The 16,163-nt window shown below is 35.1% G+C and overlaps 3 protein-coding genes across 3 annotated transcripts; 1 reads left to right on the top strand and 2 right to left on the bottom strand.

Moving 5' to 3' along the window:
- The first annotated feature begins 1,993 nt into the window (after positions 1–1,993).
- Positions 1,994–6,508, top strand: LOC109183696 (probable protein S-acyltransferase 14). The gene is made up of 7 exons (XM_019333758.1): positions 1,994–2,509; positions 3,028–3,247; positions 3,342–3,433; positions 4,619–4,742; positions 4,834–4,919; positions 5,180–5,245; positions 5,985–6,508. Exons 1-7 carry the CDS (start codon positions 2,285–2,287, stop codon positions 6,108–6,110), a joined length of 939 nt encoding a protein of 312 aa, XP_019189303.1. The 5' UTR covers positions 1,994–2,284; the 3' UTR covers positions 6,111–6,508.
- A 502-nt stretch (positions 6,509–7,010) lies between these two features.
- On the bottom strand, positions 7,011–8,192 carry LOC109186740 (F-box/kelch-repeat protein At3g23880-like). Its single transcript, XM_019336859.1, has one exon. The coding sequence runs from the start codon at positions 8,190–8,192 to the stop codon at positions 7,011–7,013; it is 1,182 nt and encodes a 393-aa protein (XP_019192404.1).
- Positions 8,193–12,611: 4,419 nt separating this feature from the next.
- On the bottom strand, positions 12,612–13,820 carry LOC109186731 (F-box/kelch-repeat protein At3g23880-like). The gene has a single exon (XM_019336847.1). It carries the CDS (start codon positions 13,818–13,820, stop codon positions 12,612–12,614), a length of 1,209 nt encoding a protein of 402 aa, XP_019192392.1.
- Positions 13,821–16,163: the final 2,343 nt, after the last annotated feature.

Genomic DNA, 16,163 nt, shown 5'->3' with positions numbered 1-16,163 from the left:
TGGTCCCAAGTTAACAGTTGACTAACGGTCAAACAAACGGGGGACCAAATTAGTTAAGATTTTTAAAGTTAAAGGAGTTAATTAATCAAAAAAAAGTAGTCAAGGACGAAATTGGTAATTTTTCTATAATCAAGGAACATTTTGGTAATTAACTCAAATTGAATATTTAGAAATTCGATCTTCATAGAGAGGACATGACATGTGACATGTCTTAATTTGCTTAGGTTATCATTATCTGGTGTAATATTATCTCACTCCAAATATAATTCATCAATCTTAAAAAAAAAAATGAATGAACAATGACATTTTGCAATATTTATTCTTATGAGTACGTTATTGTTAGGACGTAGATGATCGAAAAGAAATGAGGAATGCAATGTGATTAGAAATGAGTATTCAATTGATGGTTTAATTAGGAAATTAGAAGGAAAAGTGTACCTTCTGTTGCACATATGGAGAATGTTCTCGGGGCAAGACGCTATATTCAATCACATTCAAATACTCCCTCCTCTTGATGTCATCGAGAATAACTTTAATTTTTACCGCAACTTTTCATTTATTCAGGAAATCGAGGAAACTGGTAAGCTTGTTCTTGGCGTGGATATAAGTGTTGATCACGTATTGGTCGATAAGGTTTTCCGACTAGTAGACGATGTCCTTCACCAGCTGCTTGACGATTTCGTTTTCTGTCTTGATTTTCGGGAATTCTTTGAGGATAAACTTGAAGCCATTGACGCATCAGAGGAGCTTCTGGACATCGTTGTCTACGCTTGTGATTACGAGAAAAGGTGGGGGTGGGGGTGTTGCAGGAAGGAGGAGTTAGGTTTTTTATTTTTTTATTATTTTTTTTATTTTAATAATATGTGGGTCCACTAAAACAAAAATTGCTCATCCCATCTCGCATTAGTTTCACTTTGGGGGCCCAGTAGGGCGCGTGTACTACACGCCCTACTGTGTTATTTTTTTAAATTTTACTTTCAAATATTAGTTTTTTTTTTTTTTTTTCCTTCCCCTCTCATATTCTCTTTCCTAGTCACACTTGAAATTTTTTTTCAAAAACTTCACACTATTGAGAATGCTATATTTTATGCTCTCAATTATCAATGTCACTCTTAAATAATTATTAGTGGCGTAAATGTTACTACATATATTGCCTCAATTTTTTTAATAAATAATATTTGTAATTTTTAATAAATAACAAAATTTGTTTAAAAAAACAAAAAAAAAAACAAGTGTCAATACCGTATAAATTTAACGTGATAAATATGTCAATTTAGACTTAATTGAACCATATAGATTTGTTTATTCACTTTTTATTTAATGAAGCATTAAAATTAAATTAATCAAAATTAGGATAAAAAGATTAATTTGTACAAAACAATATAATACAACGACTTTGTAAGTAGGGTTTAAAATCATAAATTAAGTCAATTGAGTATCTAGAAGGTCAAACTTTGCTTTCAAGAAAAAAAAAAGGAAAAGAAAATAATGGAAGTCCTACGCAGCAACTCTTCTTCTCTTACCAAATCTTCCACATCAAATAATGCATAATTAACCAAATATTTAACTCTAGTATATTAAAATTCAAATTTAATTTACTAAAAATGTATCTTCAAAAAATAAACTTATAGTAAATAAAAATAAAATTTTAATATATTTAATTTATTCAGATAGTGCTACCTCCGTCAGATTAAATCATTAAAGAAATTTTAAGTTCCTTAAAATAATCCAACTTCAAATTTGTGAACATTCTGCGAATCAAGTTTTCTTTAGCATTACTACGAAAGTTGTTTTTATGTTTAACGGTAATGAATGTTTAATCATTTCATCGATTTTTATTTTTAATTTTTTTTAAATATATTAAAAATAAATTTGTATTTTAGTGATCCATCTTGTAATGTGAACCGTGATTGGCGTATAATAATTGAGCAAAGACTGACGAGTTTACTTGAAAATTGAAATAAACTACAACTACTCCGCATACGATATAAGCTGAATTTCCAATTTTAACCCCAAACGGCGAGCTTCGACCTTGCATCACGATTAACGTCAACATAGAAAAGCAGCGGCGCCATTTCTCTCTTTCTCCTCCATTTTTCACTCCGTTTACCGGTGGATTCCATATTGTCTACCATCTGGAATCCATAAACCCTAACACAAGTTTTTGTAGGAACAAAGAAAAAACCCAAAAAACAATCGGATAATTCGAAGGAAAACAAAAATATACTGGAATAAATCTTATTTTCGGAGAATTTGTTTTGAATTTTGTACAGATTTATTGATTATGTATAGATCTGGAGCTGTGATGGCTTGGAACGTCTTCAAGTTCTGTACCGCCCTCCGTGGGCTGGGCTCGATCATGATCCTGTTGGTCCTCGGCGTTGTCGGTGTCACTTATTATGTCGTTGTCCTCACCAATTACGGGCCGATCCTCGCCGGCGGTGGCGGTGGCGTCGGTGTTTTCGATACACTCGTAGCTCTGTTCGTGATCGCGCTGTTTCATTGTTTGGTAAGTCACGCAACTAGTTTATCCGTAATTCACTCATTTTTATCAGCTCGCGAAATAAGCTGTGTGTTGAAGTAAATACTTAGTCGCTTTGAAAATTTTCTGGTGAAATAAAGCTACTAGAGAGGGTTTAGAATGATGTTTCCCATAATCTAAGTCTGAAAAGCTAGCTCAGTGAAGATTAGACAGGAAATTTAGACCATTACTGGCTTTGCTTGCTAAGATTGTTTGATTTTAGAGATATATGTTACTTAACTTTAAATTGAACTTGTACATTTTGTCGAGTGATTGAGGGATATTAAGCTGTGCAAAGAAAACAACAACCTCTATGAGAACTGTATTAGATTATTTTTTTGTTGCTGTTGAGCTTTTGGCCCTGTAAATTCACCTTGATGATAATCAAGAACCTGAAATTTAAGGAAGTATATGTATATTTTTTGTTTTTAAAATGCTATGAAGAGTGTGACTGTGGATGCTTCAAAGGTATATGAAACTAAGAAGCTGTTCTGCAATTACTACAGCTGGTGATGCTATTATGGAGTTACTTTTCCGTTGTTTTTACGGATCCGGGTATTGTGCCGCCCAATTGGAGGCCAGCATTGGATGAAGAAAGGGGGGACACTGATCCCTTGACTGCATCAGAATTTGGCAGTTCTCCAGCAGATCTGCCACGGTCAAGAATCCGGTTTTGTAGGAAGTGCAACCAGATGAAGCCACCTAGATGCCATCACTGTTCTGTTTGTGAGTTCCTTATTATGCACATCTTCTCAATGTATGATTTTATTTTTCTCATCAGTTCGTTGACAATTTTGTTCTGATTGTTTACATATAATAGGTGGACGGTGTGTGTTAAAAATGGATCATCATTGTGTGTGGGTCGTGAATTGCGTTGGTGCTTTGAACTACAAGTATTTCCTTCTCTTCCTGGTATGGTATTTTGGTTGTGGGTTATGATAATACTCAAGATGGATTTTCTCATTTCGCTGTATAGGTTTAACTGTTTAACTCTATAAATTTCTTATATCTAGGTTACAAGTCTTACTCTCCTTTTTTAATATTCTCATGTGCAACATGCTTCACTGTTTTTCTCCTCTAGATACAGAGCATTTAATATGAATGTATATGTTTGATTACACCATCTGGTTGAATTTGATATAGAATAATATAGGTGCTGTGGGAAATAGAATGTAGTATGCATTCCTGACTTATAAATTAAGTAAAGTATATTATTAGGTTTCTCCTTGCCATCTCTACTGACAGTAAATGTACTATAGTTTATTTGACTGGATAATCATTTTTCTTCTCTCTCTCTCTCTTAGTTTTCCCAAATAATTAAAACAGTTGCCCTGCATAAAACTTATAGAGGTAAAGCTGAACAGGTCAACACAAAGAAATTATCCGTTTTGATGCTTATCGAGTCATACTGTTATTCCTTTTGACATCATTCTGTTAAGATATTTGGTGTTTCAAAGCCGGGTGTATTGATAAGGTGTATCTATGGTGGAAAGTGATATGACATGAAGATTATAGATATGTTTTCATGGACTTGTGAATATCTGAGCCATCCATACATTGGCTAGTGATAATACATTGAGTCATTGATACATTTTCTTTGTGGAGAGTATTATCTTTCATTGCACACAGCATAAATGTTTTAAAAGAGTCACTATGTCAAGGTGGTAAGAAAAGAGTGAACCTTGTGAGAGCTTATATTATTTTATAGCTGATATTGTATGTTTTGCTATGCATTCACCAAATCTATTAGTTTCTTAATTTGGAATATAGTCGTGAATGATAGATTGTTTCAAAATATTCGCTTTAACTTTATTGGTCTTCTTGTTAATTTTTTTTGCTGGTATACATTAGCTCATAGCCAATATCTCTTCTTACATGACCACTTACCAGAATGGAAAAGATATGAATTGGAAAATAGGTTTCAAACATCAGCAATGCTGACTAAATATACATTAAGCTATTACTGATTTGTTAAGTCATTTTTGTCATTGATTTAAACATAAATCTACTGAGAGCCCTTGTTTTGTTTATCAGTATTTAAATTTTTTTACTGACAATAGTCATCCCTGACAAAGCTTATTATATCCTTTTATGCAGTTTTACACATTTCTTGAGACAACCCTTGTGACATTATCATTACTGCCAGACTTCATTGCGTTCTTCACTGATGGAGAGATACCTGGTACTCCAGGAACTCTAGCAACGACTTTTCTTGCTTTTGGTAAGCTGTGGGGAGCCTTATTTTTTGAACTTTCTTGCCTCCCATCCTACTTTCTTTGAAGTAAATATTAACTTTTCTTATGTGATAACAGTGTTGAATCTTGCTTTTGCTTTGAGTGTTCTTGGATTTCTGATTTTGCACATGTCATTGGTCTCGGGGAATACCACTACTATTGAGGTAATCTTTTTTACCTATAAAAATTTTCTGTAGATTTCATTCTTTTTGTCTATATAATCTATATGCCTAAGTTGAAACTTGAAACCACTCATTACCCTACATTCTTCAGTCTTCACCATTCTTGTAATACTTTAAAGTTTACAGAAAGGAATATATGGCTGACTGGCTGTTGAGAATTGATGTTAAATGTTAGGTTGACAAAAATGGCAATGTTAGCTTTAATGCTGAGATTATGTGGATATCATTTGTCTTGCTTTCAGGCATACGAAAAGAAGACAACTCCAAAGTGGCGCTATGACCTTGGTCGAAAGAGAAATTTTGAACAGGTGAGCTGACTTAAAAAAAAGACATGCAATTACTATCGGCTCTTTAGTCTTTAGAAGCCTTCTATCAGTTCCTGTCTTGTTTTAAGAAATATGTTGATGACAACTAACCAAGTCTGTTTGTATGTAATTAGAGGTAAGCTATAGCTGAGCAGGTCTGTATATTTGTAGATAACTTCCAATTTTGGGCTAGGTTTGAGAGAACTTGTAAAGGAAGCTATATGAAAGTATGAGATGAAGTTTTTAGCATTTAAAAGTAGCCATAATGTCAGCTATCACCAAGAAGGCCCCCTACCTAGCGGTGAGCAAAAAGCTGCTGACCACATAACCGAGGACTAATAACTGAACCAACCAGAAGTTTTGGTTATTGGGTATTAAGTTTTTAAAAATTCGGTTATTTCAGTTGGGTCCATCTTGGTGGTTGGGAGTTTAGTGGGCACTTGAACTTAGGGAATGTGCAATGATCACTTATTGAGTTTAAAAAATATTGGTTATTTTGGTTCTCTGGTTAGTAATGATATCTTATTATTATTATTATTATTTTTTTTTTTTTGGTTATTTCAATTATTAATTGATAATTGACTGACAATTCTTACACCAGTCTCCCACTTACCAAAAATAACCATTTTAGTGTTTTCTATTGTTGGACCCCCTTGACTGAGCCTGCTTGTCACAACTTGGACGCATTATTTACATGTGTATTTTCTTGATATGATCACTGATCTGTTTTCTTGTATCACAGGTGTTTGGAATGGACAGGCGGTATTGGTTCATCCCACGCTACTCGGTAGAAGATTTAAGACGGATACCTGCCCTTCATGGGCTTGAATATCCAACCCAGCCTGACTTGGACGCCCAGGAATTCTAGTGAGCAGTAATGAAGGTCACCTGCCATGAATGAACTTTTGATCCTCCACACGCCCAAATCGCGATTTGACTAATCAAATATGAGGTACAACTGTTTGTCACTGGAGTTGTGCATATGTTGAACAATTACAAGAACCTCGGGTTATATGTAAGATAAGGAACACTAATGTTTCGTCGTCTAACAACAATGTTTTGTTTCGTTGAGAGATTCAGAAATGTAGATTAATTCATCTCTTTGTAACATCATATCGCCACCACTACGACTTTGTTGTAACACTGTGATTACCTTTGTAGTCAGGGAAAATATCCTTCTTTTTCATGCATCATAGTTATTTGCACCTTTGTTGTAACACTATAATTACATTTTTAGTCCTAAAAAAAACATCCCTCCTTTTGCTATATTACAATACTCAAATTATTAGAGGATCAAGTGTGACAATGTAAGTAAAGGTTCTCACTCGTCACAACCTCTGATATACTCTTTTGACAATAATATAATACATTATTTGTTAATTATAAGATTACAAATTTGATTATTTACCATAGCAGTTTCGGCCAATTATGTAGTTCAAAAGGCGATCTCTATCCTGTGCATAAATCATTTAGTATTTGATGTTGAGCATATAGTCATTAATGTGCAATTCAATAATTAGCTTAGGCTTTTGTGATGGAGTACATGTTTTAATAGCCAGACCAAAGGTCATGAGTTCGAATCCAACAATCAGCTTAGGCTTTTAGTTGTGATGGATCACATGCTTTAATTTTTGACACATTTCATAATTATTTATACTAACTTTTTAAGATAGGTAGGGGTAAACTTCAAAAAATAATTTTTCAAAAGACATAATGTTGAAACTAGCTCATACATAATATTACAAACTTAAAATATTTTAAAATGTTATCAGATATTAAACCTTTCTAAAATAAATGTCAACATCTTATCATATTTGTCCTGATCATCATCATCTCTCCAAATAAACTCATGTGGCGAAACAAAACTCTGAACATAGGAACACATAGCGGTATGGTTTCTAAGTCCTGATTCTGCTTCTAAGAAATTCTCCAGCTTGAAATGATAAACTAATGCTCCCCACCAACCATACAAACAGCTCCCAATCAGCGCTCGTGTATTGTTTCTGGAAGTGTAGAATGTAAAGTCACGAAGAAAACCAGATCTTAACTGAGAGGCAGAGATCACAAACTGAGTCATCCATGAATTCTTCACTCCATATTCCTTCATAACCAACACTTCAAGCTCTCCCGTTTTCTTCCTCTTCTCGCGAGCTATGCAGAGATGGCGGCCGTGGTCTATGATTCCCAACCCAAGAATTGAACAACTTTCCCCCGCCGGAAAACTGGGGGTGGGCAGCTCTTTGAATTCATCGCTCTCCGCATCGAAATAAACCACCTTTTTGCATCTCAGTGAGGAATACCAATCCGTAGCGGATTGAGCTACCCTCCAATGGAGTGTGTTGTGAAAGTTAACCCCGCCGTCTCTAACGGACTCTACCTCGTAAGGAAATAACACTTTCCGCCACACTTTGTTCTTGAGGCTTGCAACGAGAACAGTTTCCTCGGGGTCGAGTAACAAAACAGCCTTGTAATCTCCGGTGGACGGGACATAACATAGCCCCCAGGCTGAGACCACATTATGACGATGCCACATAGAAGGCTTCAATCGTGGAAGCTCAAGCACTTTTGTGCAGCAGCGAGTGGAGGGATTCCACAACAGAATATGTTTCCCCACGGAGAAGAGCACGAGCCCGTTGCAAGAACACCAAACGCCGGACCACCAACCGCCCTCTCTTATCCCCCGCCGCTGGAGTAGGGTTTTGATGCGGATATTGTCGGTTGATATGGATGTAAAGGCTAAGCCGCTATCGGACGCCGCCGCCACAACCACTCGCCGTCCTCCGCGGTAGGAGAGCTTGAAATCGGGGTCTTCTATTGTGGACCGCCATTCTTTGCAGACGCATTCACATCGGATCATAGCTTTCATCTCTAATTTCAAAAGTATATTGCGAACAATCTCAATTGGTATGTGCCGCGGCGATCGAGCTTTTTTTGCGGCTGAAACTTCCATGCTGATCCAATAATAATATTGATGAGAATGAATGAATGAAGCTACCTAGTTGATCAAGAGGATCGGAAATATATTCAGATTAGGTAGGGTTCACCCGTTTTCCGCTTGGAATTGAATCAATATATATATATATATATATATAGAAAAATTCTCCTGATTCGGCTTGGATTAGGTTGTTATTGACAAGGAGAAAAAATTCTCCTGATTCGGCTTGGATTAGGTTGTTATTGACAAGGTTGAGGCGTTGACACAATTACTTAATTACAAATTGTTACAATTATCATATTATCTGTGATTAAAAAAAAGTTATACATCACAATTATAAAAGTTATAAAAGCAACCTCTCGTTGCAAGAGTCTTTAAGAGCATTCACATCAGTAGATATTATGGAGATATTGTCAGATGAATTATCTTGAGTGAGGATAATAACAAATGTGGGGTGGGGTTATTTGTGAAAATATTTGTTCAGCAAATTCAAGGATAATGTCAGAAAAAAAGAAAAAAGAAAAATAAAAAACAACACTGGCTGTGCGCGTTTGCGCACAGCCAATGTCTACACGGGCGCGTGCAATGCACGCGCCATTGTAGCGCGTCAGGCGCGCTGACAGCGCGCCTAACGCGGCAGGTTTTTATTATTATTTTTTTCAATTTTTGTTTTGTTATTTTTTTTCTTTTTTTTTTTTTTCTCTCTCCTCCCACATTCTCTTTCCTAATCACTCTTACATTATCTCCCAAATCTCCCCAACTAATGTGGATGCTCTAAAAGTCTAAACTGACTTAACTTTTAAAGTCTTTAAGTCCTTGATGGCCCGTTTGGTTCACGGAATAGGCCGGGAATGGCATAGCATTCCCAGTAATAGGCCTATTCCTTTGTTTGGTAACCATTTCTATTACCAGGAATAATATTCCTGGTAATAGCCTATTACCTCAAATAAGGTAATATCTATTACTAGGCCCCCCCTGGTATTAGCCTATTACTGAACGCAAATTATGCTGTGCAACCGAATGCACCTTGCAAGGTGCATACGGTTGCAAAACGGTGCCGTTTTGGTTAAAAAAACGCGCGTCCCACTTAAAGAAGAAATCAGGTTCGATTCCCGGCAATAGCATTTTTATATATCCACAAATTCATAACTATATAACCACAATTTCATAACTATATATCCACAATTTCATAACTATATATCCACAGTGAATGAATGAAGTAAAAATCCACAATGAATGAATGAAGTAAAAATCCACAATGAATGAATGAATGAAGTAAAAATCCACAATGAATGAACTAAATATTCACAATATATGATTGAACTAAATATCCACAATGAATGAACTAAATATCCACAATGAATGAACTAAATATCCAGAAATTCATAACTATATAACCACAATTTCATAACTATATATCCACAATTTCATAACTATATATCCACAGTGAATGAATGAAGTAAAAATCCACAATGAATGAATGAATGAAGTAAAAATTCACAATGAATGAACTAAATATCCACAATATATGATTGAACTAAATATCCACAATGAATGAACTAAATATCCATAAATTCATAACTATATAACCACAATTTCATAACTATATATCCACAATAATGCTATTGCTGAGAGTCGAACCTGAATTTTTTTTTTTAAGTGGGACGCGCGTTTTTAATTAAAACGACGTCGTTTTGAACCGTATGCACCATGCGCATGGTACATTCGGTTGCACAGCATAACTATTGATTACTGAACGCTCAGGAATAGATTTTAGAATATATTTACTTTTTTACCCCTTTCTTTAACTTAATTTTTTTTACCCTATATATAAATTTATCCTATTTCACCACCGTCGTCGCCACCACCACAATCACCACCGCCTCCGCCACCACCACAATCACCACCGCCTCCGCCACCACCACCACCACCATCGCCGCCGCCACCACCACCACCATCGCCACAACCGTCGCCGCCCCCACCACCACCGCCACCACCACCACCGCCACCGCCACCACCATCGCCGTCGCCGCCACCACCACCAGAACCACCACCCAGCAGCACCACCGCCGCCACCACCACCACCACCACCGCCACAACTTTCGCCGCCCCCACCACCACTGTCACAACCGTCACCGTCACTACCACCACCGTCGCCCCCACCACTGCCACCACCACCACCACCGCAGCCACCACCACCACCACCGCCACCACCACATATTTTTATAAGGGTATTTATGTCTTTTAAAACATATTTCATTTATATTCCTTAAATCAACCAAACACTGTAATATAATTCCTAAATCTATTCCTTCCGCGAACCAAACGATAGAATACAATTTCTATTCTATTCCTTGCATATTCCATTCCTTATGAAATAGCATTTCTATTACCTCAAAATTTATTCCGTAAACCAAATGTGCTGTGAAAGTCTTTAAAAGTTTTGATTGAATACACCCTCTAAAAGTGCCATTTTTTGTTTATATTTAAATACAAAATTATTTACCAAAATTTCGATGTCAATTCATTCTAAAATTTTACTTTCAACTACAATTAAGACTAATCTATGAATTCAAAAAAATAATAATTATAAGCATAATTTTTTTTAGATTATATCTATAATATTTTTTAAAAAAATTGGGGCCCTGTGCGATCGCCCTGGCCAGACATGACCAGGACCGGTCCTAATGTTATCATATCAAGAAAATATATATAGCACGGATGTTCAAAATCACTAGCCCGTCACATTGAATGGGTTCAATTCTGTATCCTTGCAACGAGTAATTATATCGTGCACCATGGTCCAAAAACGGTGTCGTTTCTTTAAGTAAAAAAAGGGTTGCCGTTATAGCTTAACGGAGCGTGTATTTTTTATGTTAATTACAAAATGAAACTACATTGTATCTAAAATGAAAAAGCCTCACATATTATTTTTATATTATCAAATGAAAATGTAATTGAATTGAAATGAAACTGTAGTTGTGTTGAAATGAAACTGCAGTGTATATAAAATGAAACTGAATAACAGTTTCACATATTTGAGTGTATATTGTCCAATGAAACTGTAGTTATATCGAAATGATAATGTAGTTGTGTTGTAATGATACTATAGTACGAGTGTATATAAAATAAAACTGAATAACAGTTCCACATATTTGAGTGTATAGTGTCGAATGAAATTGTAGTTATATCGAAATGAAACTATAGTTGTGTTGAAATGAAACTGCAGTGTATATAAAATGAAACTGAATAAGAGTTTCACATATTTGAGTATATATTGTCCAATGAAACTGTAGTTATATGGAAATGATAATGTAGTCGTGTTGTAATGATACTATAGTACGAGTGTATATAAAATAAAACTGAATAACAGTTTAACATATTTGAGTGTATAATGTCGAATGTATTGAAATAAAATTGTAGTTGTTTTGAAATGAAACTGAACATGTTATACAAACAGAGTTATTTTTTGTGAAACAGTGCAGAACAAGTACTGTTTCTTTTCATTAAAAGAAAATGACACTGTTTTAATGTCTGAACCATAATACATTATGGACCGTAGTCCAAAGGATAATATGCCAACCTATAATCTATTCCGCTTGATCTTGCTTAGAATAATAGAATCTACTACCCAAGACACAATGATAGATGTAAACCTAAGGCATGCAACAACGCCAATATATATAATTCACCCTAAAAACGATATGTCGCAGCCTCTCCTCTCCGCTAGCTGCTTCTATCTCAATTCAATTCACCATAGCGTATACATACATCATATCGATCGAACATAGAGGTAGTTCATCACATACCAATCGAGATCATTCGCAAGATTGTTTTGAAGTTGGAGGTAAAAGCTGTGATGATAGCGAGACGGTGTTTCCTTACCACGTGCACTTCACTGGACGGTGTTAACTTTCGCAACACACTCCATTGGAGGGTGATTTCTTCTCGAATGGTTTCCTCATGGAGATGCGAAACCATAATTTATTTTGATGCTGAGAGCGATGAATTCAAAGAGCTGTCCACCACCGAATGGGAAAAAAAGAGTAATATAATTGTTGGATTGGGAATCATAGTTAATTCTTCAATTTGGATTATCGTAACATCTATCACATTATACTCAACTATAATGTGAGAGTAGTAGTTTATGATTTGAAGAGTAACACACTCAACTATCTTTTGCGAGAATGTAGTTATGAGGGCCCTATTGCTCTATGTTCCTATGTGCAGAGTTTTGCTTCGCCATATGATGGGCTCAATTATGTATTTTTGCTCACATTTACATTATTAATTGAGGAGCTAAAGCTTAATTTGACAACCTAATATAAAATGATATTATTAATTTTTAAAAAAATAATAAAAAGGTAGCAAATTTTATTTTATTTTTAAAATATGTGAAAAAAAAATTTAATCCGTGACCCTATAAAAATAGTTTCAACTAACTGAATAATCATGTGGCTGAAGGGCTAAGCAATTAAAATTCTCAACATAGAAAAACATACTAGCAAAGTTCCCAAGACCTGTGCTCTGCTTTAGAAAGTCCATCAGCACTTCCTTCCGTTCATCTTTTTCTCGATCATAAACATATACGTGATGCCGATTTGAACCCCTACGCATGAATAATACTTGTTCTGTATTATTTGGCTGAGAGTAGAATGTTAAGCCATGGTTCCCATAAGAAAGTTGAGGCATTTGGATATCAAACGCAGTCATCCATGATTCTTCTATGCCATATTCCTTCATAATCAATACTTGCAACGTGTTTGTTTTTGCCTCATTGTGATGAGGAATGCATGCCATGGATAAACAGTCATCTATAACCCCTAACCCGACTATCGAGTTGTTTTCTCTCTGTTCGGAAGGGGTGGGCAAGATTCTGAATTCATCACGCATAGGATCAAAATATATGATCCTATTCTTATTGGCTCTCGACGAGTAACCCCTATACCAATAGGGATCTGGGACGTCACTTACCCACCAGTGAAATGTATCGCGAAAATTAACACCGCCTCGGATAGAATCAAAGCAATAAGGGAACCGCACTGATCGCCAGTTTTTGTGTGTGAGGTTGGCAAAGATGACACACCAGGGATTGTCATAATCCATTAAGTGGAGAAGCAATAGGACGACCTTGTAATCTCTAGTGCGGGAGTTGTAGCATAGCCCTGCAAGGACACCCGAATTTTTTATCCCGGGATATGGGGACTCGAGGACTTTCGTCAAACACCTGGTGAGCGGGTTCCACAACAAGATATCTCTCTCAGCCGCCGCCAGAAGCACAAACCCATTGCAAGAACACAAAGCTGTAACATGGTATTGGTTGCTCCCACGAATCAATGGATAATCCGCAGCCTCTCCCAACGGCCATTTTTGCCTTTCAAGACGAAGATCATCGTCATGTCTTGTAGTGAATCTAACGACCAGTTGTTTGGAATTTTGGGAACCCCGGCGTTCGTATTCGAGCGAAAGGATGAACAATCGTCCTGGACCACCATACGACAACTTGAAATCCGAATCTTGGATCATCGAACGCCACAGTTTACATGCGCATTGGAACTGAATGATAGACTTCACCGGCAACTGCAAAAGTATAATTCGAATAATCTCATTGGGTATGTTTGACGATGGAGACGAAGCTTCCATGTCGTGCGAAATTGCGAATAAGAATTGAAGCTGATGATGAAGATTGAAGTAGTGTTTGTGAAGACTCTTTTTATAGGGTCATGGACTAAGGGGGTGTATTCAATTCATACTTTTTAAAGAGTTTAAAGACTTTTAATGACTTTCAAAATTTGGGGTATTCAATTTAGATTTTTAAAAACTCTTTAAAAGTCTATTCGATTCAGACTTTTCAAAAGTCTTTAAAATTATACTAGTATTCGTTTCAGACTTTTATAGAGTCTGTAAAAGTCTACTGGTATTCAAATATTTATCCACTTTCATAGACTCTATCAGAATAAGATTTCTGTGGACTTTTTCTTCATTAATATAAATAGATGAAATTCGATCCTCCCACCCCAAACTTTTCAATTTTCTCTATAGACTTTTATCTCTATCTCAACTAGATAAATTTTTTATCAATTTCTACCAAAATTTACGGTACGTTTCAAACTTTTCATAAAACTATACTTTATAATTTTTTATTTATTTATGCAATTTTGTTTTAATTTGTTGTTGTGAACTGCAAGCTTGCTGTTCGCAGCAGCGAACAGCAAGCCTGCTGTTCGCAGCTAGCTGCTGTTTGCAGCAGATTTTAATATATTTAAATCTTGTTGTTGTTTCCATCAGAAATCTTCTATAAATTTTTGTTGCAACCAATAGAATTAATATACTCAAATTTTTACAAATTCGTTTTATATAATTAACATAATTTTATGTTATTGTATGTTCATTAATTAGCCAATGAATGGAGGGCTAAAATAGCTTTGGATATGTGGAGAGATACCCAACAAGGTGAAATCAATTCCAATCAAAGATAATTGTACTAACAAGATGAATATTTTAATTTGTAATTTTTCATTTTATTTTTGTGACAATCAATATTTTTTTTTGCAATACAATAGTTTATTTATGGTTTATAAAAATATATTTTTGTAAGAAAATTATAAATAATGTATTAATAAAAGTTATGAAATGTTTGTAAGGGTGTATTCAATTTAGAGTTTTAATGACTTTTGTAGACTTTTTAATATGAACAAAATTTAAAAGTTTATATATATTTGTCCTATGGATTTTTAAAGATTCTTACAAAGTTGATGAAAGTTTAAAAGATTCTATGAAAGTCTACAAAATCTCTACAAAAGTCATTTAAAATCCATCACTTTAAAAGTCTTTGAAACTCTTTAAAAGTCTTGATTGAATACACCCCCCTAAAAGTTCTTCACATATTTTAAAAATAAATAAAATTTCCGATTTTATTTCTTTTTAAAATTAATCATAGAATTTTATATATGGCAGGTTGTCAAATTACAGCTTTAATTCTTGAATTATATATGAGTGATATGTTTAGTGTCAATGAACCTCTCGTTAACAATGCTATTTTAACGATTAAAAAAAAATGAAATATTTAATTATGGTCGGTGTATAAATGCTATACAACGAAGGAGATGACACATCATTAAAAATAAAATTAATATTAACTGGGTCCTTTTTGTAAAATATCTAAGACTTGTAATTTTTAAAAAAACTTTTTTATTTCTAATTAACAAAATATATCTACTTTCCTAAATATATTTATTACTTAATTATTATATATATATATGATAAGGTTCCCGTGAGAACATATGCTTAGGTGAGAACATGAGAACACATCATGTGCATCCATCTAATATTTTTTAATGATATAGATTAGATTAAGTGTGTGCGAACGCGCATTAAATATGTGCAAACACACTTAATCGCGTTTGCACACATTTAATGCGCGTTCGCACACACTTAATTTAATTTAGACCATTAAAAAATATTAAATGGATGCACACGATTTGTTCTCACGTTCTCACCTAAGCAGGTGTTTTCATATGATATATATATACGCCGCTTAGAACTCCTCGACCTCGACCCTGCCATGACCAACATCGGTACAAGCACTGCACACCCGCCGCGAATGGAGATGAACCTGCGAGAAAACCCCTTGTCTACGCGAATGAGGATGACCCTTCACGATGAAGCTACCCCTTTGAATCGACGGCAAAGTGAGAGAAACGGACAAGACTCCTAATTTAACTCGTGACACGACACCACACACACGCGAATCAAGGACTTGACATAAATGGACCCCATCGCAAAAGACAACAATACCCTCCCACTTAATAAAAAAGAGAAACACACGGCTGCCAAAAATACATCATCCGTACCGTTAAACGTTGATAACGAAGGACCTAGATTAAAACTCACAAACACACCTAAATAGGAGGTGCACCGGATTCAATATATATATATATATATATATATATATATATATATATATATATATATATATAAATAAAA

The sequence above is a fragment of the Ipomoea nil genome, unplaced genomic scaffold, assembly GCF_001879475.1.
Source record: "Ipomoea nil cultivar Tokyo-kokei standard unplaced genomic scaffold, Asagao_1.1 scaffold0188, whole genome shotgun sequence".
NCBI classification, from domain to species: domain Eukaryota; kingdom Viridiplantae; phylum Streptophyta; class Magnoliopsida; order Solanales; family Convolvulaceae; genus Ipomoea; species Ipomoea nil.
Note: the sequence above shows the minus strand (reverse complement) of the source record. Positions and strands in the feature narration are given on the sequence as shown.